The sequence below is a fragment of the Pipistrellus kuhlii genome, unplaced genomic scaffold (genome assembly GCF_014108245.1).
Source record: "Pipistrellus kuhlii isolate mPipKuh1 unplaced genomic scaffold, mPipKuh1.p scaffold_m20_p_1, whole genome shotgun sequence".
NCBI classification, from domain to species: domain Eukaryota; kingdom Metazoa; phylum Chordata; class Mammalia; order Chiroptera; family Vespertilionidae; genus Pipistrellus; species Pipistrellus kuhlii.
This window is the reverse complement of record NW_023425404.1, coordinates 71,748,635-71,776,470: the sequence shown is the minus strand read 5'-3', so window position 1 is coordinate 71,776,470 and position 27,836 is coordinate 71,748,635. Positions and strand designations below refer to the sequence as shown.

The 27,836-nt window shown below is 40.6% G+C and overlaps 1 protein-coding gene across 5 annotated transcripts in view; it reads right to left on the bottom strand.

Moving 5' to 3' along the window:
* The window catches only part of NPAS3 (neuronal PAS domain protein 3), an 865,816-nt gene that overhangs the window by 432,886 nt on the left and 405,094 nt on the right, over window positions 1-27,836 (bottom strand). For 4 of the 5 annotated variants that reach the window (XM_036451409.2, XM_045585289.1, XM_045585291.1 and 1 more), the window contains one exon: window positions 9,197-9,273. In XM_036451409.2, coding sequence (XP_036307302.1) covers window positions 9,197-9,273 — 77 coding nt within the window. Of the gene's footprint in view, window positions 1-9,196; window positions 9,280-27,836 lie in introns of all 5 variants that reach the window. The other variant, XM_045585294.1, reaches the window with a different exon arrangement.

Here is a 27,836-nt window from a genome sequence, read left to right as displayed (position 1 = left end):
ACTAAAAGAATCTGCCTCACTCTACCCCAGGTTTTACACTTTCATAGCCATAATCTCACTAGCAGTCTAGAAGCAACTAACCAAGTAGAATTTATAAAGGGACTCCACAATTACCCAGAGAATATGATTAAAAACTGGCTGGGAGCACAAAGGTGAGATAAGGCCCTAGTTGTGGGATTAAATGTGATTTTATTTGGGAGGGATTCATTTGTTCATTCACTTACTAGGTATTTCTTGAATGCCTATTATATGAAGGACTTACATTTTAAACTTGGAATACAACTATTAGCACTTGTTATGGCTCACCCCTGAAGGATCTAGAAAGTTAATACTGAATTGAATGGGATTTGAGCTTTTCAGAGAAAAGTTTCATGACTCATTTTTCTAGATTGCAGCCAATGAATAACCATAATGACCCCTTCTCTTTTTCATATATAATGATTTAAAACTTCAGTGAGTGTTTAAATGATAGGTTTTAAACTTTCACAACATTAAACTACTTTCTCATACTGAGTCACAGATATGATTTTATATGACTTAAGATAATTTTGAATAATTATACTTTTTTTCCTTCAAAGTAAAATTCTAAGTATCATGAAATAATGGGTTAGCCATCGACCTCTACATTCTTCAGTTTTTCAATTTTGAGAATGGAGATTTTGATAAAACATACATTCTTGAGTAAATGGGAAGACCAGTGATGTAATTCTTGGCAAACATCACTAAAATTCTCCAGCAAAACCAATTTCCTAGATATGAAGCATTAATCTAGATAGAAAGTACATGCCAGGGTCAGAGTGATGCTGCTTCCTCAAAGCCCTGCAACCTGCACAACTTGAACAGTGCAGGTGGGAGACCCAGGGTTAGCTTCCCAAGTTAGGTAAGGGACATGTCCCATCCCTTTCATAATCCCCATTTCAAAAGTTATGATTCATTTATATACATATTACAGTTAACACCCAGCTCAGTTACTAAGAGAAGCTGTGCATTAATTTTCAACATTAAAACATTTTCCTAAATATTAATGTTGACATCCTATTTGAAGTAAGAATGTGAGTGATGAGAACAACAGACTCAAAAATTTTTGCTTTCCTTTCTTTTTAAATAAAAATATTGTAAAACTTACTTCTGATTGTCTTACAGCTCAATTGATAAGGTGTGTTCCTTTTTTGTTCAAGAAAATTTAAAAGCAACTAATTTAAATATGCAAAATTATCTTGAGTTGTTCATACGTGAACTTAAAAGCCATGCAACACAGGAAAATTAAGTAATTATGCCTCCAAGTTATTTACTGCAATTAAGCTCATTTATCATATGCAAATTAGTGCAAACTGGTCTCATTAGTTACTAAATTACTCAATATGAGCTGAACAATGTAGCACTCCAGTTTGTAATGAAAAATCCCTGTAGAGGCAAGCAGTATCAATTAAGCTAATTTGCATATGCAAATATATTCACTAACTTTCTCTTTTTCTATATTTAGTTTAACATTTTCTTACCATTCTGGATTATAGGGAGAGTTTAGGGTCACTCACCTCTCACACACTTTCCACTCACCTTTATAACTCAGTAAAAAAAAAAAAAAAAAGTGCCTCTATTACATGAAGTTCTTTCATTTTAGCACTAATGTCCAGCAGTGCGCCACTCTGCCAACAAAGGCCATCAAGAGTAAGAACAAGTAACTTTCCCAGAAATACTTTTATATGTATAGGTTCCAATAAAGCAACAAGTTAGGGTGGAATTCCAAATCATCAATAAAATAAAAAAATATCCTTTCTTACAGAATTCTTCTTGATAACACTACTATCAAATGCGAAATGAATGTTGACTTGGCTAGGCCACATCTTTAATCAATAATGTATGTTTTTGTATTAATGTTTGAGCTGTTGTAGGTATTATTCAATCTTCTTTTTCTAGATGTTTAAGTTATACTAGTTAACCTTTTATTTTCTCTTGCTGAATGTGATTAGAAAAGATACTGGTAACAGATTTGGCATTCTCTACTCCACATTCCAACATAGTTATAAGTACCTCCTTTACCTACACATCAATTTCCTTTCTCTAAAGAATCTTAGTCTTCAAACAATTGACCAAGTCTCAAAGGCTTCAGCAGGACTGTGGCTACCAATACTTGAACAGTAAGATATAAAACATTACAACACACTCTTAATTTTGTTTTCCTTCATCAACCACAAATTTTTAAATATTTCTAATTCTTCAGGACCAAATAGTATATAAACCAACTTGTCATGATTTTGAGGTATGCCCTTAACTAATTTTCAAAATGTAATTAAAAACAGAAACACAGAAATTCAAGTGTAAATCTGGGTCTGCTTTTCCCCCCTCCTAAATCTGATTCATAACATCCTCTTTTTAAACATAAACTCTTATTTGAGATGTGACTTTACTCTCATTTCATGCTTGAAGGTATTAAGGGGAAAAAAACCACATGGTTGAAATCTGAAATTTGATCAAGATATACAGGGTCTTTCATTCCATCCACACAGGTCTCTGATTATTCTATCAAATAGCTACATATGAATTCCCTTTTCCCCCACCATTAATATATATATATATTAATATTTAAACTGTTCTGCTAAGGTGATGGCTATACCTATGTCATCTATAGGAGTCTTGTTCTACTAGTAAATGGCCCTGCGAAAACAGAGTTTTCTAATTGTGCTGGGGAAGACAGTTAGCAACCATTTTGCCTGGCCTTTTCTGCTCCACTCCCACACAGAGAACCACAGGTGTCATCACCTTGGAACGTCCTTGGCAGTTCTCTCTTGGTATTCCTCAAAGGGCCTGTCCTTGGGATTCTCTTTCTGTTCATCTTCAAGGGGTTCATCTTCAATTGTCTCCCTCAACTCTCTCAGCAATAATTCAGATTCAGCTATATAGATATAGGAGGGTTCATGCAATAAAGCCAAGCTCAAAACTAACATGTGAATATCACACTTCTGTTATTATCTCTCTTTGGGCATTTCTTATAGAATATTATTTTTATTCTCCCAAGACTTAAATATTTACACTCATATCATTTATTCACAATTATGTGAGTACTTATTATTATGCTTATATTATCCAATATACATAATTTTTATTTAACATTTCAAACCTAGTTATGGATAAAAACCATCCTTTAGTCATTTTATAACTATTAATAGTTATCAGAATTATGTGTATTACACAATGTCAGTAATTTATATAATATTTATCTGTAGTTCACCACCATGTCCTCGTAAGAAAATAAATATTAATTTTTAAAATCTTCCACATATAAGAGTTGATTTCCTTTGTTTTAATTCCTGTGAGTTGAGTAAAGTAGCATTACTATGGAGCATGTGAAAATAATAGTGCAATTTTATATAACAATTATATAAGCATTATTTACAGAATGAAGAAAACTTAAACCTTTTTGCCAAGGGCACACAAATAATTAAAGCACTCCATTCATAAATCTGCACCTAAGGGAAAGTCCTTCCACCAGTTAATTTTGAGTTACAAAGATATTTGTTACCATTTTGTGTTGCATTAACTTTGAGAACATAAAATATGAATATTCATTCTACCTGGTCTCTAAATTGGGAAAGTCAAAATAAATACCATTTATTATATTTTCATATTAAGGGTATTATGAAGTAGGAACAATAATGCCTTTAGAGAGCTTTCAAAGCAGGAACCAAATTATGTGTTTAGTGATGTGTACTATATTCAGAAAAGATCCCACCCAATGACCTAAAGTTCTTGTATTTTTACTTAGCTTGTCACAAAATGCACAACTGCCTATCCTGCCCCCTTTCCCCCTGCTCCTCATCTAATGAATAAAAGTCAAAGGAAACTGAAGTGAACTACAATGCCCTGACTTGGGCCCAACACCTGTGCTTCAAAGTTCTACACTCAAGACTGATGTCAGCTTACCCCTTAAGCTACCCTGCAGGGGATGCCTCTGCTGTGAAATTCATATATGAAACAGCCACAGGCTCACCGAGCCACACCAAGGGCCACAGTCTGTAGTAAAGTGTCCATGTAAGTGATGTGAATGGTGGCCCTAGTTTTGCATGGTACACAGCCTGGGCAATGGCCTTGCCTACACACACAGTTACTGTAACTTTGCAACAGTTGATTTTTATGTTGGTAGAATCACCATTAAGTTATGTGTTTTTCGTTTTTCTTTTCACTCTCAGTAGGAAAGAATCCAATTTTTGAGGATCCAGTAAACTAGCTAAATTGTCCCAAGAGAATATATAGCTAATCTGATATGCATTACAAAACCACATTGCAGTCCACAAAATGGGTACCAAAAATGAAGGGGTTCAGCTTCAATTGCCTCCCCCAACTTTCTACCAAGAATGTGAAACTCGTGGCCCCATAGTTTGACATGCTTGCAAGGGGTCCTTAACATGCTCTTCCATGACGCATCACTGGGGGCACAGGCATCAGGACAGCTTGGCACTTGGTACAGAGAAGCCACAGACATTTCCCAGAGTCCAACCCTGGTATTCAGAACTGACCTCCACTCTACCTTCCAGATTCCCTAATTCTGTTCACTCCAAACAGAAATTATTTCCTTTTATTACCATTGCCTTTAAAAATGTCCCCATCATTCGTGGGAAGTATTATAATCTAGTATTTAGTATCCTATATTCAAACTGGATTCTCACTTAACCAACCTTGTGAGCTTGAGTTGGTTACTTAAATTTTCTTAGTTTATTCAGTTTTAGGATGTGTACAATCATAACACCTATATCATAAGTACTTATTATTATTTAATGATATCAGAGGAGAACTTAACAATATATAGAATATCACACATACTAGAAATTAAAGATTTAAACTAAAATCAACCCAAAATAGGCTCTTTCTAATTGAAACACACCTACCCACAAGCACACAACACACACACACACACACACATGCACACATACAAACTCACCCTCACTAGATATTTGCATAAGAAATGCAAATTTATTCTTGAAATCTAGATGATCTTATTAACCAATGTCACCCCAATAAATTTAATAAAAATATAATTTAAATAAACACACACAAGAAAGGAATGCAAATTTATACATATGGTCAAAATATTTAATGGTAGAAAAGTGGTTAAATAAATTATGGAATGGAATAGTATATAACCATTAATAATAATGAAAGCTAATCCTTTCTTAATATAGACATAACCACAAGATATTGATTTTTGAAAAGCCGATTGTTAAAGAGCATACAATTGGCAATGATTGATTCCATGAACCTCAGACATACCGTCTAACAACATTAAAAACAAAAATTTCCCTTCACACTGCTTTCTTATCTTCCACCCTTCTTTTACCACAAGTTCCAGACACCTGTATGTATTATCACTCTTTAGGTTTATCTTCTGCACCTATCAACCTCATTATAACTATTTCAATGAACAAAACCTATGACATCTTCAGTATGTATCTTACTAAAGGATTTAGCCTTACCTACCTTGACATTATTAATGCTCTTTCCTTAAGCAAGGTAAAACCCCATGGTTTCCTCTTACCTTTCTGTCTACTCTTTCCTCATATTCTACTTGCATCTTAAGTGATATTCACTGGAGTTGCCTCTTCTCAACCGTCTTCTCTCAATGCTCCACATTATTTCCATGGTTCCACAATTCACTGCTTGATTTGAACTCTCATTCATCCCTATGATAGTGATTAGTAATCCCCAGGCCTATTTTCAGTCCTAGACTTTATCTTGTTCTAGAGAATCAGACTAGGTTTCCAATTGCTTACATTTATCAAGTGGCTATTTAAGAGAATATCCCATTTAACACCTCTCAGATAAGGGTACAGACAGCTGGTTACCAATCTAGAAAACCTGTGGTCATTATTAATTCCTGTCATCCCCTAGCCTTTCACATCTAATAATTCAATCTCAATTCCATACCTGACTCTCCATTCAGAGACACCATATCTTGGAGAAAAATCTTCATTTGGAATCTTGGACTGCTGTAATAATTTCCTAAATGGTTTCTATTTTAGCCTCTCACAACTCAAAGACTCTCTAGATACCATATTTTGACAACTCTGGAAATAAACCAAATCCTTATCTCTTGTACAAAAGCTTTCTTCATAAGCTCATCAATGGGTAGAGCATCCTGGCTTGGCTCACTAGGCCTGCCATAATATGGCCCAGATAGCTTCTCCATCTTTAGCTCTTATGTGCGTTCCTCCCTGTGCATGTGAAGCAGCCATCAATGTAAACACCTTAACAGTTTCCAAACAAGATCTACAGCTTCTTGTCCCCATGCCTTTGTGTTCAGAATCTTATTTGATTGGAATCTTATTCAATGTTCTCTACCTAACTTTGAGAAGTCTTCTTTGCTGGTTTGTGGCAAACTCAGCCTCCCAGCTGTGTAGCCTCTTAGTGCTTGACCAGTGTGATGCTCTCACTTTAGGAGGCCTACTGGCTCATCTTTTCCCAAATGGTTGCAAGCTAGTTGAGCACAGCAATCATGTGCCTACTGCTGTGAATTCTGTATTCTTACCAAGTATTTGATATATTTTGATAATGATGGTAGACTGTGAGGTTAGAAACCATGTTGACCACATAGGTTTTTATCTGATATTTATAAAAGAAGGAAGGACAGCATAAAGGGAAGAAAGGATACATCTCTTTTCCCTTGATTCAACCAGACTCAAACATGGATCCCCCCAGAAGGAAAATATGGAAACCATATTACCCTTACAGGATCATCTAGCGCAGTGGTCGGCAAACTGTAGCTCGCAAGCCACATGCAGCTCTTTGGCCCCTTGAGTGTGGCTCTTCCACAAAATACCAAGACCTGGGCTAGTCTATTTTGAAGAAGTGGTGTTAGAAGAAGTTTAAGTTTTAAAAAGTTGGCTCTCAAATTTCAATTGTTGTACTGTTGATATTTGGCTCTGTTGACTAATGAGTTTGCCGACCCCTGCCCTAGTGCAATCATGCTTGGAGGCCTCACTGTTGTGAAAGCATCCCTATCAAGCCACCTAATTTTTTAAATTCAAAGGCTTTGAACATATTCCACATGTGGACACTATTTGCAAGTCTTTTTTAATGAAGATGATTTTTTCTTTCTTCAGTTTTTGCCCACTTCTCTTTTCCATACTCTGAAGCCACACAGAATATATACATTTCTGTTTCAAAGGAGACTTTCCAATACAGAGGATGTTAATGTTCCATTTAAGATAAGTGTTTTCCAAATTAAACCTCACCATACCCTTTGCCACTCCTCATGTAACATGATTTCTAGTTTACTAACTAGTCAGGTTATTTCACTGTAAATAACATCTGGCTGCTGATGTTTGTCTTAAAATGGGTTGTCTGCATCAAATGTGACCAAGGTAAAAGCAGAAGAGCTCAGCAGCCTCATTCCAGACCTTCTACTCTCTCAATGAAGCTCATTGTTGAATAGCTTTTGGAGTCATTCTGTACCACACATTTATCTTAAGCTAATGTTCAATAAGTTTTTGTTTTAAATTCTTGCAGCTCCTAAGTCAACCTCTTTTGAGGACCTTGGACCCAAATTCTAGAGAGAATTCAGAGGGTAATAATCTGGAGCTTTGAACCATTTCTTTTGTGGACTAAGTCAATGCACTGATCATTTCAGGATATAAATAGAAGTCTTCCTGAATCACATTATAATACATGTATATTATATCATGGCTTATATAATTCTTATAAAGAAAATTCTGAACAAAGTCTGTATAGGAAAGAGAGAAAAATCCGAAGATCTGGAAAGCAAATTCCTTTCTATAGCCCTGAAACCAATATACTGCAAAGGCAATGCAAAATTTATATGCATGAGAGAACAGCATCTCCTAAGGTGTATTTTAAGAAACATCTGTTACATGGATTTTAAGATATACTAGTGGGTAAATGAGAAACATCAGAATAAACAAAAATAAACAAGCGAAGTAAGTCTTTTTAGGTCCTTAAGTTTGGAAATGTAAACTGACATCTCAGTACTAATAAAACATCACATTTTCTCTAAAGCTTGTTAAAAATCACAAATCACTGGGCTTCACCCTGAAGATTCTGATTTGGCATGTTCAGAGGGAGGCCTAGGAACGTGTCCTTTAAACATGTGTCTCAGGTGATGCTGAGGCTACTGGCCAAAGAACCACTTCGTAGACCTACTAAGATTCAACCATGGAGAATCTGGTGGAGATAGTTTTCTAGAGAACTTGTTTTCAGGACTCATGCTAAATGCAACACTACTTTTGGCTGTCTAGAAAAATAAAATCACCACAGAAGTCATGTTTTTAACTCTGACTGAATAGGAATTTGGAGTTTACTTTTCTTTTTTAACTAAAAAAAAAAAAAAAAAAAAAAAAAAAATAGACCCATAACCACCCCTCGTCCCCCTCGCCAATAAGTTGCCTAAATATCCTAAACGTGTTTGTTTCTCTAATTTCATGTTTAAAACATATCTTATGTAGTTAAAGAAAGCTTTGGCTATGGCAACATCAACCTTGGAGGCAGAAACAGTGCAGAGCAATTACTCATGGATGTGCTGAAGCGATGGCAAAGTCTTGGGAAAAAAGTTTTCAGTTGAGATTCTGAGTTGGGCATGAAGCTGCTCTCAGACAAATATCTAACTGCAGGTCCATCTAGTCACCCTCACATTTATCTGTCATGAAGTTCATTACTAAAAGTTAGTTATTATTACTGTCTCCTTTCACTAAAACTATGCTTTAAGATTTCACTCTGATAAAATTAATTGGGGGGAGAGACAGACATTAAGATTTGAAGCACTTATGAATGCAAACTCAAGCAAAGAACAACTGAAATTTGGCAACACATACAAATGTCACATTGCTTTCACTAAAGTTTGATCTGCCTAAGACAATATATAGCTCCAAAGACACACACATATATCCACTTACAAATGCAGCACACACACTATCATTCTGGGAACAGCCAGCTACTATACATTGAGCATCAACCTAACAGCACATTTCATCTCAATTATTACAAATAATACTTGCCCTCTCTCTCTCATAATTATTCTCTCAAAGGATGGCTTTCTAAAAAGAAAAAAAAAGGACTCATAAGAATTTCAGAATTCCAACACCCAGCCACAGACAATAGTTGAAATTAAAAAAAAAAAATTAATAGAAGACCAAACCCATGGAATTTTCTTAGTAAGAGATAAGCAAGCTTCTTTTGCTCTTAGAGGTACCTGCAAAATGTGACTTCCCAAATGGGCTTCAAATACTTCAATGGCCAGTGCACTGGGGCTTCTCCTTCGTTGTGCACCTATAACTTAGAGAAAAAAAAGGAAAGAAAAAAAGAAAAAAAGAAAAAGGGGGAAAACGAAAAAGAAACAGGAAGGAAGAAAAGAAAGAAAATAATTAAGTTGGAGCTCAGATTCATACCTTTAACTTAATTTTCTTTAATTACATCACTAATTACTATAACAATGACTACTCAAAGAAACACAGCCCAGTGTTAACTTGGCCCTGAGTTGTGTGAGCATAAGCAGTGGTTGTATTTCCAAGTCAGATAACAACAAACCATACCCAGATTTAAAAAAAAAATATCTTGGACTGCTTTCCTTATATTGAAGCAAAAACATGAATGCTCACATTCAATTAAGATAAATTAGTGCTTTTTTTCCCCTTTAAAATTTAGGTATTTTTAAAGTCCACACATACTGCCTATTGCCCCAGATAAAACCGAAAACTTAAAAGTTTTCATATTCTCTAGGCTAGAAAAAACACACAAAGCAAGCAGGTGTTTTTTTTTTTTGTTTTGTTTTGTTTTGTTTTGTTTAATGTTCTAATGCAACAACTTTATCATAATTTAATAAGTACAACATGTTGGAGAAGAGACTCTCATTAATGACTGTTTACACTAGTGTGAAGTGTCTCGTGGTGGCTGGATCTTTCTGTTTACAGAACAGTCGCCTGTGACTATTCTTGCAGGATCTTGGAGAAGCACAGTGGCCTCGCACCCAGCCTGTGCCTCACTAGTGCAGAGACTGTGCTCTCCTGGGCACACTCCTGTTCCCCACTCACACTGATAGTCCTGCTCTTCCTGGCACCCCACAGGTCCCTGCACTCACGGAGCCCCCTATCTTTAACAGAGGTGAGCTTGCTGCCAGATATTTGTGGGATCCACAATTGAGGGTTTTCTCTATACATATTTTTTTGTATGGGCACACAATTTTTTGTATGGGCTCACAATTTGCTTCTAAGTCTGTTCTGGGGATTCTTATCTTTTGTAAGTTTTCAAACATAAAAGTCTTTGTGGTCTATAGTAATTCATAAAAAAAATTCTGATCTTTTTCTTATTTCCAACAAGTAAATTCCCCATGTCTTGCCTCTTTACTTGAAAATGTTACTATAAACCTCTGCTTCCTCAAACTTAGACACTATAAATTGAAAATACAATACTCCCTCCCCCCCCCCCCCCACACACACTTTCTTCTAAAACCCACTTCCATAGTTACAGGAAATATTCAGCAAAATGCTCCTGGGATAATTGTGCTTCATCTCAGTTACTAAGTCAGTCGGTTGCATCCATGGCTTAGTAGGGATTATAATATAAATGTACTTGTGATTATCGTGCTGTGCAAATGTAGGCAGTTTACCCCTGCAAGTGTGAGTCAGTGTCTGAAAGACACTTTGAAAACTGCATGAGTGTTAAGTATCAGTATTACTGGCAAGAAGAAATAAAAGAGGCATTTTGTTTCAATGGAAAAATTTATAAAATATAATTGAAGAGTGATTATTATCTGAGAATACTCCAGCTGGCAGGGATCTTAGAGATCTCTATTTCGACTTCCTCATTTGCTTCAGGAAAACACACAACTAATAATCTTAAAACAGAAAAATCAGGTTCCTATCCTAAGGTTAATTTTTATTAGTATATACTGACACAGACACAATATTTTAAAATTTTAAATATTCAGATATACTTAATATACTTCTCTCTCTCTCTCTCTCTCTCTCTCTCTCTCTCTCTCTCTCTCTCTCTCTCTCTCTCTCTCTCTCTCTCTCTCTCTCTCTCCCTGTGTGTGTGTGTGTGTGTGTGTGTGTGTGTGTGTGTGTGTGTCTGATTAATTTCCTATTCTAACACGCACATTACTCCCTTCAAAACTCCTTTGGCATCTTTGATAATGCAGCTGTCTTGCTGAATACTGTTTTCAGTTTCTAGAGTGTTAATTGCACATTATGGTAGCTTGGTGTGAATGATCCCACATGAATAAAATCTGCAGTCTTTTCTCTTTTTAAAGATTCTGGGGGGAGGGAATACCAGGGAGAGAGGGGGGAGTTATAAACTTCAAAAGTGTCCACTCTGTTTTTGAACAGTAATTGGGATCCCAAAAGCTCCATATTAATAGTTCATAATTTAAGGGCATTTCAGGACTTCCAATTACAAAATTCAGAATAAACCATTGAACCCCACAAAAGAAAATGGGCTGCTTTTAGAGACAGACTTTTCTACAAAGAAATGGTTTAAGAGGCAGCCAGGAGAGCAATAGTCACAACAGAAGACACTAACACATCACAGCATACGGAGTGTGCATACTCCCTAGAAGCCCAAGAGGCATGTCCCAGTAGGGACAGAGGGCAGCTGCGCTCACTCCTGAAGCACAGCTGCCTTCAGTGGTGCTGCAGGTTATGCACACCTGCCCACTAAAGGCTTGTCTTTTCCTTCCTTTTCCCCACCTAGAACTCGGGCTGCTCCTTAAGTCAATACTGCAAACACATAAATATTTAGGGGTTTTGTTTAAGAAAATGCAGTCAACCTGGGGATCCCCAACGTCTTCATCAGGTCTTCCATCCATGAGTCCTTCCAGCATAGTTACTCCTCTTTGTCTTTCAAATCCTCTCGAAATGTGAGTGTGCATCCCAGTACACGCCAGCTTGAGGCACAGGTATCTTACAAATGGTTTCATGCTATTCTAGTCAATGGCATTTTTATGGTACTGGAATTTCTCCTGATTTATATGTTTTGCACTTATGCAGGTGATGTGGGGCTGTAATGACAGTTCCTAATTTTACAACCGACATAAATATGTTAAACAGGAGCCCATTATGCCCCTGCTGGAAGACCAGGTCTGACTCCAGCGTTATTGGTGACTGAATAGACATTAAAAATGTACTTCTCATCTTGTACTTTTTATCCTATTGCATTTGGCTTTTTGAGATCAAAACAATAACCTGATAACTCAGAAAGAATGAAAGTAAAGCTATTGATATTTTTGTTTCCCCAAGTTAATATCATTGTGGCTCTATAGTACCACCAATGAAGCAACAAAGCTAGAGAGGCATTTCCTCCGTAGGCCCATCATCCTCAGAAAAGTAATCCATTGCCTCTGAAGCTCTCGCAGGTCCTTGGATTTGGGAAGTCTGCAGATACTGAAACCATTTGCTAGTCCAAACAGAATGTACCATTATTATTGCTGAATGCACATTTATTATTACTCTTTCATCTGACCGAATGCTACAGTTCATTTGTTTGTCCAATTAAAAAATACTACTTTTTGAAATATAAAGAACACAAACTAAATTAACCAAAAAGGACATACACAAGGCACTGCTAAGTAAATGGAATATGCAACCGCTTGTCTGTGAAGATTATGTCTCTACCTCCTGGTAGGGAGATGTGAGTGTCAGAAGTTGAACACCTTATACAAACTGTTAAAAGGAAAAAAAAAAAAATAGCCCAAAAGAAAAATTTAAGCAACTTACAAGAAACCTGGGCCCAGCATATTATTACCAACAAATACCACAGCATTGTTATTTCATGTTTTGCAGAGGTTAAAAAGAAAACACCTAGAGGCTTGGAATATTTTAAATAGAAGAGATTTATAAAAGAAAAGATTCTTAAAAATCAACTACAGAATCGCAGTTATCTCAGAAATCTCAAATGACCTGGTGACTCTGAACCGTGGCCTTTCTCCCATGGGAAAAGCGGAAGCCATGGAAGGAAACCACACCTCAACATGCATGTGAGAAGTCAGTTTTGTCCCACAACAATTGTGGCCCAAACTTTCTAATCTAGACTCTTCTGCATAGTTAGGACTGGGCTCTTCTGCAAACCTTGTGAGGCAGGCTCTGAGAATTAATTCAGTCGGTGAAAGACAACCAATCCCCCTTTTGGGAAACAGACCCCACACCCCCAGTCATACTCCTGACCAGGGCTGTCACCCTTGGGGAGGCACAAAAGCCAGGAAGGCTGAGGATTAGTGCTCAGTGGGAGTTTGACCTATTCAGCCAAAAGGTCAGCTTGCCACGGAAGAACCCATTACAAAACAGAAGCAGGACAGCTCAGTGGACACACATAAGTAATGAAAGGGGGAAAAGTCAGAAGCCCTGCTTGACTTGAGTCTCTGCTGCCCTTTTCCTTCCTAACCCTCCCCACCCCCCTTTCCAGAAGGCAGAGCTGCCCTAGTTCCTCACCCGCACAGCTCACAGAGGGCAGGGAGAGAGAAAGGAGCTTGTCATTGAAGGGGCCGCTGGAAAAAGATATTTAAAAGTGAAGCCAAGCATGACGTTGCGAGGATTTCCCATGGATTATTTTATGAGGAAAAGTAGCCATTGGCAGTAGGGAGGACCGTCTTAGAGTTTTAGAGACTATCTCCCAGTCCTCCTCCATGGGGATCAATATGTGGGCGCAGGCAGAGGTAGCCGTAAAGGTCTGCAGGTAGTATGTCTAGTATATCCACTGTAAAGAGGCGGGCTCGGGCCAGGGTGGCTTTCCTCTGGGTCTGTCAGCTGGGGAGAGGCTCTGTTCCCACAGGAAGCTTGGGAAGGGAGCATGCTGAATGGCATCACAGCCATCACTCCATGGGTTCTAGCATTGGGCTAAAGTCAGGGGCTGGGAAGGAGTGGAGAATAGAATGCTTAATGAGTGTTTTCCAAAGAAAAGAAAGGTATTTCAATCAGCCTCCCTCACCGTTGGGCAAAGGAAGCTTGGGGTGCGGGTGGGGGTTCCCCAGGAACCTTAGAAGTTTATGAAGTATGTATATGTGTGTGTGTGTGTGTGTGTGTGTGTGTGTGAGTGTGTGTGTAATGGGGGGAGGGGTTTCCCTATAAAATAAAGGTTATGTTTTCATTCTTTCATGTACCATGGGATCAAATCTTTATTTTGAAACTTGTCCTCACAGCCCTGCTTGGCACCCCCAGTCACCTTCGTATCTTTTAAACCATAATCGTCTCTGTTTGTGCACACCACAGACCCCGCAGGCCCCACAGGCCCCGCAGGCCCCGCAGGCCCCGCAGGCCCCGCAGGCCCCGCAGGCCCCGCAGGCCCCGCAGGCCCCGCAGACCCCGCAGGCCCCGCAGACCCCGCAGGCCCCACACACCCCGCAGGCCCCACAGACCCCGCAGGCCCCGCAGGCCCCGCAGGCCCCGCAGGCCCCGCAGGCCCCGCAGACCCCGCAGGCCCCGCAGACCCCGCAGGCCCCGCAGGCCCCGCAGGCCCCACACACCCCGCAGGCCCCGCAGGCCCCGCAGACCCCGCAGGCCCCGCAGGCCCCGCAGGCCCCGCAGGCCCCGCAGGCCCCGCAGGCCCCGCAGGCCCCGCAGGCCCCGCAGGCCCCGCAGGCCCCACAGACCCCGCAGGCTGGGGTGGAAATGAGACAAGCGCCAGGTACCAGCTTACCCGCCACAGCAGCACTGCCACTGCCACTCTGCTGCAGCCAGCACAACCTGTGGTCTCCCCTCAATGCATCGCATAAATATATGAAAACAAATAATTGCCTTTTCAATGTACTCTCGGCAGGATTAGATCTTACCATTTAAAATGGAGGGTGGCTGATGACCAGAGAAGAAAAGTAGGGACAAGCATTGTTCACCAAGCATTTGAATCCCTGGTGACCAATAAATACAAAAAAGGAACAACCTCCCGTGCTCAGCAGCAGTACAATTCAGGTTTACTTTAAAAAGTATACTTAGTAGATTTAAAAAAAAATACACCTTCATAATTCATGTTTCAGAACCCTCTGATACAGTATATTACCAATTTAGACAGAAAGAAGTATTTAATCCAATAAAATAATTGAAACTCTCAGAAGTCTTTTGCTGATTCAAAAATTCTTCAATGCAACACATATCTAAATTTCTCCCACAATCTAAGTATGGATTGAATACATTAGGGAAAAGCATTAGGGATGGTATGACTGTGAAAGTATTAATATTCACAAATGAATTGCTGAATTTTGGGAAAAGAAACCCCATGTCTGCTTTTCTCGTATGGCTTCAACCAGTAGGAACTCAGAGGAAGACATATAACATTCAATAGACCTGTTTAGTCAAGGGCATATTTATCAAGCTCTCGCTTCTGAAGAACTAAATCATATTAATGAAGTAAGCACGCCCTTCATGAGAACAGGCAGTATTCCTTCCTGACAGACACAGAGGAGATGGAGAGGAAGGGGGTTATGGGAAGAGAAGGACTTTTAATAAGAACAACAGCAAATGAAGAAGCAGCTCACACCACAGCCAGCAGGCTGTTCGGAGAGGGCAGGGCATCCTCCTACATAAGGCAGGCGCAGGCTGCATGGCTCCCTGGCTTCTGAAAACTTTTATAATTTCCTACATGAACATGAGAGATGTCTAAAGGAGAAATAGGACCCAAACATGACTATAATCATCTTGACAATGTTTGTGTGTACACGATGGGCAACAAATTACAGGGATTTCTTTTTAGAACAAAGTTTCCATCTCAAAGACTCATTTGCTACAGAAGAAATAGAGTTTCTATGATAGCTATGGGAGTAGATATTCCTTCATCTGTAGCTGGGTAAAGAGGAAGAGATCCTTCCTGGGACAATCTGGCCATTCCTATAGAAATTATAATATGTCCCTTAGATGGGCAACATCTAGGATGATTAACCCCTTCTTCATGACAGAACCCAAACTTCCCAACAATGACATTCCTAAGGCAAAGGGGTGAGCTGCTGTTTGGAGAGACAGAACCAGAGGGAACGATGAAGCCCTGATTGTCAACAGCTCTGAGGATGGGAGCCTCAGGCAAATGCAGGCACCATGCACAGCCTGGGTGAAGGCTGGGGAGGGGGCCTAGGAGCAGGGGTTGGGGGTTGGGGGAGAGCAGTCCTTCAAAGATTTGAGGAGGTATTGGGAAGAGAGCAGCCATTGGACTGGACTACAGACTAGGACATGTTTACTTTCCTGACACTTCAAAGTAAGTGTTACAAATCTAAAGGAGGCTTTCTCAAAATGGTATTAATAAGCACAATTTCAGTGTCTTAATCATTTTCAAAATACAAAGTATACAAAAGAGGACACTTTTGAAGGACTGAAGTCCAAGAAGAATCCTGATTCTCTTGTCAATGGCTTCATAGATTGCTTTAGGATACAAGATTTAGATGAACTATTTAATTCATTCTGTACAGTGAATGAAATGAGGATGTCCTCTTTTTCTTAACACAAGTAAATAAAAGGTAAGAAAACACAAGTTGATCTTGATGAACCCATTTTTTATTCCAGCAGAGTTATGTGTATGATGAATTGCATCCCCTCAGCCTGGGAGAGATGTATGAGTGCGGCAGTGATACAGTGTCTATAGAATGAAGAATCTACATCTAGAAGAGGATAATCTTTGACTGGCAGTCTTGATTGTTATCTGACATGAACTCAGCAAGAAGATATAAACTAATTCATTCTGGCTTCCAGGCTACCGCACCAAACAATGGTATAGAGCCACACAATGAGGCAGGCACTCTGCTGGGGACTCAAGCACAGATGACTGAGAATGTCCGCTGAGTGAGGCCGTCCAGTGGGAGAAAGTTCAGCAGGCCAGGGATCCACACAGCAGACCAGGCCTGCACCGGCAGCCTGAACCTGCGTCTGGTGGACAAGGACGCTTTGCTCTCTCAGTACAGCCTGCTGGTTACGGTGTGAGCTTCTTCTTCATTTGTTGTTCTTATTAAAATTCCTTCTCTGCCGAAACCGGTTTGGCTCAGTGGATAGAGTGTCGGCCTGCGGACTGAAGGGTACCAGGTTCCATTCTGGTCAAGGGCATGAACCTTGGTTGCAGGAACATCCCCAGTAGGAGGTATGCCAGAGGCAGCTGATCAATGTTTCTCTCTCATTGATGTTTCTAATTCTCTATCCCTCTCTCTTCCTCTCTGTAATATATATATATATATATATATATATATATATATATATATATATATATATATATATTAAAGTCCTCTTCTAATACCCACCTCCCTGTCCATCTCCTCTGTGTCTGTCAGGAAGGAATACTGCCTGTTCTCACGAATGACCTGCTTACTTCATAAAAGAACACTGAGTGCTCTTTGACCATAGCTCTCGAGAAGGAAAAGAGAGAGAACACATCAAGTTTGGGATTTGAACGCAGCACTAATTTTGCAGTTTAATACTTGTCCTTTGATTGATAGAAATGACCTCTGCATTAATATGCTGAAAATGTTTTGCAAAGTTTAAATTTTTAATGGGGGTTAGATTTGCTGTGCTCCCTCAGTAAGGGCAAAAAAGAAAGAATTATTATACTTTCATTCTGTAAACTGTCTTAAAAGCCTTTTCTTGAGTGCTGCCAGGCGGCTATCCGTCCTCTGACCCCGCAGCATGCAAACTGTTAGCCCCATGGGAAGCGGGTGGAGACTGTCATTGGATCACTGCCCTGTCACTCAGGACTCCCTGGTGAAAGGAAGAGGTCCACATCTGTTATCTTGAATTTTTCCTCCATGTTGATCCCAAAGCTTCATGCTATGACATTTGTAACATCTGCTGCAAATACTGAAGTACGTCAGGCACAACCTTATTACTTCCAGCCTAATGCTCCATCCATCCTCCGGGCTTTCCAGGCCACTGACAGCACAAGGGAGCCCAGAAGGCTGGGTGTGCAGGAAGCAGCTTATGTGTATGTGGGAGAGAAAGATATTACCCTCTCTCTCTTCTTCACCCACTCATGTATTCAGCAATATTCACTTCCTCTTTCTCCCCTGCCCTCCCCTGCCTCTTTGGGGCCATATAAATGCATTTGTTAATTTTCTTTCTGCTGAAGAACAGTCAACATAAACACTTTTATGAAGCATTGGGGCGTTGGCCCACAGGATGCAAGGTTCTGCTTGAAAAGTCACTCTGATACATTTCCAAAGCTCAACCGTCTCAGACCACGGTATTCCATTTATTCATCCAAAATGTAGTGAACACATAAAGTGAAATATATTAACCTCATTGCTCTAGGTGCGACAGAGGTAAGCCAGGCTCCCACTTCATTTCTAGATGCTTTTTTATGTCTGTAGGAGAAAGCTAAACATCCATGAAAATAACTTCTGAGTTTCTATGCTGTGCTGGTCACTGTGTCAGAGGAAATGACAATGAAAAGGCACCTAGAGATCAGCGTCCAGTGGGGAGACTACACACAGCAGGTGAAGAAATGCAATGCATGTGCAACCCTAAACCCTCCATGCAGGATGAGGGCAGAGAGCGTGGAGGCAGGAAAGACCTCAGAATAGCGATACTGCTGCAACTGCGGGGTGGGGAGTGAGGTCACATAGACGGTGAACCATGATGGTCATGACCCTGGGATCCACTGGGGAAAGGAAGGTAAAGACAGCTGCACGTTAACACCACTACAATTGCAAGGTCCCAGCATCATCATGGTGCACACTCCACCTTTCTTTTCCTTAAGCTGCAATATCAATGAACTGCCACACTCCTACCAATGCTTGCAAGGTTGGCTTCCTCCAGGAACATGGCATTGTCTTGGTGCTTGATGCCACAGCTTAACAGTTACTCGTCATACCCAGGAGGACAAAGGTGTAGGCTCTGTCTGAAAATCCTAATTTTGCAAGTTGATGTCCTGTGCAACTTCAACACTGCCACTTCCCTCAAAGCCCCTGGAAGGCACACATATGTCACAGCACCCGGCCTGGCATTGTGTGAGGCAGCTCAGTCACCCAACGGACCGCCACATCCCCCCGGAAGTAGGAAGAAGACTATGGTGACTCGGGTTCTTTATTGCAGGACATCTGATTCCTTCCCAGGACACTGCATGCCCTCTGTGCGGGGGGAGTTCAATAGTAGGAGGCTCAGTAATGGGGGGGGGCAGTTGGGCATAGAAAAAAGGATTAGGGTTCTAGAGTAAGAACAACCAAGTTTTAAATCCTCCATTTATGTCTAATGAGCTGGGTGGTCTCAGACTCATTAAGATCAATGGACTTCAGTTTCTCATTCTATCAAAAGGGCCAATGTCTCCTGGAACTGTTGTGCAGACATGTGACATCAGCTCTGCTCTAATTTTCCTTCCCAAACTTAGTCACATAGTGCCTCTGCTCCGCTAGCAGGAGACCTGCATAAGCCAAAGGGACCCACTTGTGTGCTGCTGAAACCTTGGCCGTTAGAAGAGGGCCCACATCACAGAAGTGCAATAAGTATCGGTGTGTACAGGAACACTAGCACACCCAGCTAGCCCACGGAGTGCTCCGCACATTGGCCCTCTCCTCCTGGTTATGGAAAGCAGAGGCTGGGCCAAAGGTGACTTTTCTAAATCACCATCTTTATTCCAGTTTTAATAGGAATTTCAGGACTCTTTTTCCTAAATATTATAAATAGTTAAGATGTATTTTCTAAAATATCAGGGATATGTCGTTGCTCTCTGTTGTCCCTCATTTCTGCCTTCCCTGCAGCATGATATGAAATCTACCAGTGAGGTGTCACCACAAGTTTTGCAGGCCAACTGCAATCAGGGCCTCAAACCAGGGCAAACATTTCACACACAATGGGGCACGAAGCCAATCCACTATGTGTCAGCAACTGCCCACTGAGTTTCCTTCTGAAGGATTCACTCATGCCCTCTCCAGCAGTAATTGGCCTTCCTTTTAAGATGCTGCATGCTCAGAGTAACCTAATTAGGTAAACGTACATAGCTAGCGCCGCCACTGTAAACTACAATCAGGTCTTTACAACCACCATCTTCCTTCTGACTTCATATAAACAGAAGCTGTTCACGAGCATGGTATCTGAGTGGGGCTAGCTAGGTCTTGCTATACCTGCAGATCCAGGTCTTCAGCACCACTGCCATCTGCCAACTGGGGACCAACAGAGGCTGTGATTTAGGCAGAATGAGAAGCTAAATTGGAAAGATGAGCACTATTTGAAGAGTCAAGATTAGTAAATTGGCTGACAAGACTGTCAGGCCTAGAATTAAGAACGCATTGGCATACAGGATGGGACAAAAGCAGGTTTACAGTTGTGAGTATGTAGAACACAGTTTATTCTTGTATTACTATTTATTTGTCATTGCGTTGTTTTCCACATGAACAACTGTAAATCTACTTGTGCCCTCCCCTGTATCCTCTCACACTCAGCCATCACCATCACTTCTGAAACATATCAAGGAGAAAATAAAACCTAACTTAGAAGATCTATTACTTAGAGTCAAGGTTCTGCTCAAGCCTCTCTCTATCAGGTTCTTAACATGTCTCTTTCTTTGAATAACAGCTGTTTAAGCAAACCATCTCCCTAAGAAAATGTTTAAAGACAAAACTTGGTATATACACATAGGACATTCAAAAGGGCATCTGAAACCCATCGGTCAAACTCAGGTTAAGAACTCAAGCTTTAGACAAGAGCCTAGCATCCACGTATATCCAGTTTCAGGCTACCACTTGATGGGACTGAACAAATGATTCCTTGAATGAATGAGTGAGTAAAATCAAATGCATACTCGAATGAATGCAAGAGAGTTAGTGAAGAGAGAATGCACAACTAAAGCAGACACTTGTATATTCCATGTGGGGCTGTGAGACTGAAAGCAACCGCCAGTTAGTTGGTTTATTCACAAAAATTGCTTTGTGGAATTATACACTGCTCCTCCCCTTCTAAATGCAGACGGAGAGAGGAAAGGGAAAAGAGATAATGAAGGTTTGCAAATGAAGTGGGTGCAACTGTGCAATCAATCAACATTTTCTGAAAAAGAATCTGCATCACTTGCCAAAAATCTGAACTGAATAACTGAACCAGCATTCTGATGAGAATGGACTTTGCCACTAGCCAGTCATTTTTATTTGTCTTCCAGCTGTCTTGCTTCTCTTTTCCAGGAAGTCCCTGGTCTCTTCATTTTCATGAGTTCAGGCATGAGAATTAATTTAACATGGTCAAATGCATACTCTGTGTTTATTCTTTTTATAAACCTTTACAGAGTTTTTAGTCTGTGCCATAATTATTATGCTAGTAATAGTTAGAAGGAGTACAACTCAGTCATGCATCCAAATGATCACTGAGGGCCTACTAAGTGCTGTGCACCCTTCTAATGATAGGCCAGTGGTCGGTTTGTGAGCCACATGTGGCTCTTTGGCCCCTTGAGTGTGGCTCTTCCACAAAATACCACATGCGGGTGTACATACAGTGCAATTTAAACTTAGTGGCCCATGCGCAGAAGTCGGTTTTTGGCTCTCAAAAGAAATTTCAGTGGTTGTACGGTTGATATTTGGCTCTGTCCACTAATGAGTTTGCCGATCACTGTGATAGGCCATAGAAGAGTGAACAAAACATGCCTGAGTGGAGCTGACATTCCAGTGGAGTCAGACAGCAATGACATCAATAATATACACACATCTAAGTATAATAAGTGGCATAAAGAAAAAGAAGTGACAAGAATTTCTGTATAAAAGAAGAAAACCTGAGAGGCTCTCTCCAACAATGTCTCTAAATAGAGATATTGATAAAGTAAAGTAGTGATGTGATGACCAGCCGAAGGGAAAAGAAAGTATAAAGCCCCTGAGATGGAAAAAACTTTCCAGGTTCAGAAAATGGCAAGGAGCCAGTATCATCAGGGAAGCTACAGATGTGGGGGAGAGAATATTATTAAGTAATTATTTATTTGGGGGATCTCAGAAAAGGAAGCATGTAAGTCTAGTGAAATTTAAAGATGTAAGAGAGAAGAGGGTATTTGGGCTAGAAATGAGTAGTCATTTTCCAGGCAAACAAGTCAGAGTTTGGAGGGGGTGAGGGGAGTGGTTGGGGCAGAGAGAAGACCATTCACAATTGCACAAGCCAGCAACACATGCAAGTTCCATATGTAGAGGAAGAAGTGCCAGAGGACATCCACAGGCTAAGCCACAAAAGGCCTCACAACCACTGCTAAGGAGCTCAGTTTACACACGGTGACTGAGATCCATCTGAAGGTCTGAGCAGGGGAGGGGCACAAGCATGTGTGTTATCAGCAGGGCGTGGTGCACAGAGTAGAACTGCACTTGGAGAGAAAATATGAAAACATGGCCATTGCATAGTTTAGGCAAGAAATGATGATTAGTTGATCTGAGTAAAGAAGTTATATTGGAGAGAGAAGTTTGGTTTTAAAGGTATTTAGTATTAGGATTGAGAGTTTTGTAACTGCCTTTTAAGGGAAAGAGTCAAGTATGAATTCCAGGTGTTTGCATTGATGGTTCAGCCATCCTCTGCAATAAGTCACTTAGAAAAGAATAGAGAGTTGGAGAGAAGATGGGATCCTGAACTGGGGTGAAGAATATAAAATTGTCTTTAGGAGAGACCCATTGAGAGAAGCCTGATGGACCTGGGCTCTGGGCTGAGGAGTGGCAGAGATGAGGGCTTGGCTACAAGTCATTAGCACACAGGTGGGTAAAGAAGCCATGGGAGGGCAGGATGTAGGGAGGGCTGGGGCCTGCTTTGGGAACACCTGGATTTATAGAGTAAGGGAGCCAGCAAAGAGCCTGACAATAAACAGCCAGAGGGCAGGAGTTTCATGAAGAGGCAACGGCAGAACATTTGAAGGAGAGATTCATGAACTATGTCAGATGTCATGGGAGAGCAGTGAAGACCTTAGGTGGGCACTGCTGTCAGTTGTGGAATAAAGGAGAGATGAGGACCATGAATTACATGTTTGAAACCTCTTTAAAGAAATGTGGAAGTGAAAGAGAGAAGAATAAGAATTAAATCTGGGCAAGGAAGAGAAGTAGGGAAAACCCCAGAGTAATGAAACACCATTTTATATACCTTACCCTAGGATGTTTTCATTGATTTTTTTAGAAAGGGGAAATGGGTGGGGGAGGAAGGGAGAAAGGAAGAAAGGGGGGGAAGGAGGGAGGGAGGAGAGAGAGAGAGAAAAGAAGAGGAGGGTAGGTGAGGGAGGGGAAGATAGAGGAAGGGAGGAGAGGAGTAGAGTGAGAGAGAAACATCGATTGGGAGGGGATCAAACATGCAACCTAGGTATGTGTCCTCACTGAGAATTGAACCCATGAACTTTCAGTATGATGAGGCTCCAAACAACTGAGCCACACCAGCCAGAGCAAATAATTGTCTTAATTGACTTGAGAATGTTCATACCCTGAAAGAAAAAAGCAAGTAACAGCCATCTATAATAATCTATAATAATAAAAGCATAATGTGCTAATTAGACCAGACATCCTTTCAGACGTCCTTCCAGGCGAAGCCAGAATTACCAGAGAAACCCAGGTCCCAGTGCCTGCTTCAACCAGAGAAAAGTCTGGGTCCCGGGTACTGGAGGGAAGCCAGTGCTGGCAACTGGGGGAAGGAGGGCCTCCTCTTGCACAAATTTTATGCTTCAGGCCTCTAATGAGGTATAAAAATATAAAAACCCATAAAAGAAGATACAGAATTGTCCAGAGTTTAGGTAAAGCCGAGAAATATGTAACACACAATTTTTTAAAATTAATATTGTACGATGACCTGAAATTACAAAGATGATGCTCCAGGTTGGGGTGGCTGATCCAGCTAATAGAATCTCAACTACAGAACAAGTTCTTCTAGATGGTCAAAAAACATGAAGATCTGTGATCCATAATCCGAAGTATATTTGTATAGAGAAAGCCAACTAAATCATCTAAATGAAGCCATGGCTGTCCTCCTGAAACCCCCATCCTTTCTCCTGTACTGTCCAGTTGGTCCCAGTCTCTCTGTCCTTGTATTTCTTGCCATAGCAGAGGCTTTTAACATGTTATAAATAGAAGGGTTACCTGTAATCAATTCTGGAATTCACTTCACTCTTGGTACCTCTTCCTTGCAACCGAGATCTGTCAAATATTCATAGGAAAGTACTGCAAGAGACTTAACATACTCAGGTATGAGCTGCAAGGACAATGAGTAATTAGAGAAGGAGAAAATGCCTTTTATTTGTTGGAAAGAGTGACTGTAAGGGGAAAGAGGAATCTTTCCTCTTTTTTCCTGTATTATTTAATGAACTTCTATTAAGCCAAGGAAGAAAAAAGCCAAGAACTGCTACGGGGGAAAGAGAATGAGGCCTTGTATCCAAGAAGTATTTCTTACAGAAAGCAGTCGCCTCTTCAGAAAGGTTGAATTTTCTAAGTGGCAAGAGAGAAAGACAATTTACTCTGGAATTTCAAAAATATTACTTAAGCAAACCTCATCTTCAGGACACAGAAGAAAACATAACACATTCACCTTCACTGCTTAGCTAACTTCTCTTAGCTCTTCTCCCTTTGTTCCCCTTGAAGAAAGCTCACTTCAGAGCTTTCAGAATCTGATAGGGATTCTATGGTCACTTATTTTCTGGCCAACTTCATTTTTATTCATTTATAGCCTTTCTGCAACTTTTTTTGTGTGCTCATAATTTTTTAAAATATATATTTTATTGATATTTTAAAGAGAGGAAGAGAGAGGGATAGAGAGTTAGAAACATCCATGAGAGAGAAACATTGTTCAGCTGCCTCCTGCACACCCCCTACTGGGGATGTGCCCGCAACCAAGGTACATGCCCTTGACTAGAATCGAACCTGGGACCCTTCAGTCCACAGGCCAACGCTCAATCCACTGAGCCAAACCAAATTTATGTCTGTGTGTTCATAAATTAAACCATAGTTGAGAATAAGAGTAAGCTATAGATACTGTCTCCAGCTATTTATTTGCCTCATATACTGACTTTGCTTATTTTAGGAAGAACTTCTTCCATATTTCATACCTCAACAAAATCTAGCTCTGTCCTCTGCTATTCTCTTCCAAGGATCTAAGCATTTTCATCCATCTAAGTCTTTAAGTATTCAGGAGGACTTAACTAGATGGAGAGGCAGCTGCATTTTAGTATGGGAAAACATAACTCTTAGAGACAGAAACTTTTATTCCTAGTCTTAGCTCTGCCATTTCCCAGCTAGTGAGCAAGGGTAGGACACTTGACATTTGGGTCTTGGTTTCCCCACCTGTAGAGTGAGGCCTGTTGTCTAAGGAGCTGTGCCAAGGGCAGAATACCAATGTGTGAGACAGTTTTCTAGCACCTACCCACTTCAGCATGCTGTCTAAGGATGAAATGAGATAATGTATGTAAAGCGTCTAGCACGGTGTTTGACACATGAGGTGCTCACTAAACATCAGTTCCCTTCTTCTTCCCTGGAGTGGCATCTACTGCAACAGGGGTAGCAACTCGATAGAGGTTAGCTCCATTTTTTGCCAGGAGAGATAAACAGTAGAAGAAACCCAGCTGACTAACAGTTCCTCCCCTCTATTCCTTGGTCCTGATTGGCCCTCTCATGTTTGCTGTCAGATCATCTGGCAGTGGTGGTGGGGTGCCGTGGCTGTGCATCTGACTATTGATCACTGAATATCTCCATGACAGACTGCTGACTGACCTCAGTAATAGCATGCTGCAACCTTCCCTGTTTACATGTGTAAGAGCTGAAAAGAAAAGAAGATCAATTTTGGATTTTCTTAAAACTTCCTTTTGACCAGAGGCTTTTGACAAAGCCTCCATATATACCCACCAAACAGGGAACTTGGCAAGTTGCAGAGAGTTTATTATAGGGGGAATAAGGTTCATGAATTTTAAGCTTGGAGGGCTCTAATTACCTCATGCTCAAACTTTAACTACAAAGCTTAGATAAATCACTGCACTAAAGCCATGGGCGATCCTGTACCTGATTTGTGCCAGTGCCTCTAAGGCGCAGTGAGGCCGATCCCAGAGAGGCATTTTCCCATCAGTCCTAAAGGGGCTGGGCTGGGCCCTTCTCTGTGAGCACGCACTGAATACCTGGGTGTTTTTGTAAAGCTACTTGGGAAATAAGCCAATCTGAAATTCTGTTAGCCACAAAGCATTACAGCAGTCAGACACAAGTCCCCAAATACGGGGAACTCATGTTGTCTTCAGCGTCCATTAGCCAGGTGCCAGTCACCTGTTTCAGTCCCTGACAGGTAGTTGTACTGGGTAGCATTAAACTAAATGGCTAACAGTTCCTGGCTGTTTCTTCAGTGTTTTTGTTTGTAGAGGTGTGAGCCCCTCTTGAGCCAGTCTGTGCACACCCAGAAGGGGCTACTGCATTTATTGTAGTGCAGTGTATGATGTGGATTAATAACAAATAAACATGGAAAAGGCCTGTGTATATAAACCATGGCACTAAACAGCAAAAGCTAGCTTATGGAATTTACTGAATATTGAGGCAGAGGAAAATGGAGTAAATAAGCACCAGTCTCAACTATTCATAGCACTCATATTTTATCAAAGATGTACTGAAGAGAAATGTGGATTCCCTTCTGCCTCGTCTAATACTCTCCATGGCTATTTATCTAGTTACAAACTTTTATAGATGTGAAATATTTTAAGAAGTCCTTTAGAAATGGCCTGAGGTAATTTCAAACTTAACAGACCCTGTCCCACCAGAACTCATTACAGTGAATTTTATAACAAAGTACCCTCTACTTAATTTTCAGAGCCTGGCCAAGCGTACTAGAAATACAGCTGCATTAAGGGCAATTAATGGTACAATAAAGGCAGTGGAGGGCTGTTTAACACCCAAGAACCAGCAGTAGACACAGGCACCATGTTCTCCAACAGCCAGTAATGTAGCAAAGAGCCAGGAGTGTGAGATTTCTGAATCGAGGGGCAAATGTCTCTCCCGCCAGAGAAAAATATCCTGTCCTTCAACAATTCCACCCAGAGACTGTATAAAGCAGTGGTCGGCAAACTCATTAGTCAACAGAGCCAAATATCAACAGTACAATGATTGAAATTTCTTTTGAGAGCCAAATTTTTAAAACTTAACTTCTTCTAATGCCACTTCTTCAAAATAGACCCTCCTAAGCTGTTGTATTTTGTGGAAGAGCCACACTCAAGGGGCCAAAGAGCCGCATGTGGCTTGCGAGCCGCAGTTTGCTGACCCCGGGTATAAAGGATATAAAGTTATTCCTCCAGTGATTCCACTAGCATCCTCACTCCCTTTGAGCAGGAGGCCAACGCAATAAGCTCATATTCCCACCATGGAGAAAAAGGGTGAATTCAACTTTACCAAATGTAGTATTGAGTGACTCAGAATGCACATACTGATTAGTGCATATGTAAGTTTACTGTCAGCTACCAAAAGGAAAGGAGCATCCAATCAGAATAGCCTATTAACCTTTTCAAGCAGACCCAACACTCCAAAATATGGCCAACAGGCAGGAACAATTACAATGATGTTTGCAAACATCTTTAATGATGACAAATCTCCACACAGAATTTGAACATGAGAGATCCTGAAATGAGCAAAAAACTACACTGGCTGATACAATCATGATTGTTATGACATTTGTAAACTAGTTAATTTGTTAAGTGCAGTATGTAGTCAACCAGGTCTCAGAAGATGCACCACCCATCAGTAATTAAAGCAATGCTGCATGAAAAGTATCTGATTATATCTGTATATATAGCCCTCCTTGGTAGCCTAGTCTGCATCCAAGGTCCTTTTTCTCTCTTCCCATTCCTGGATAAAACTGTTCACTTAACAATGTAAGTTGGCTAGGAAATACACTACAGTTATATTTTCAACTAAAAAATCCCTACCAATAATTAAAATGCAGAGAAATCTTCCTAACCATAATATTATAGATACAGTTAGTCTAAATAGAGTCATT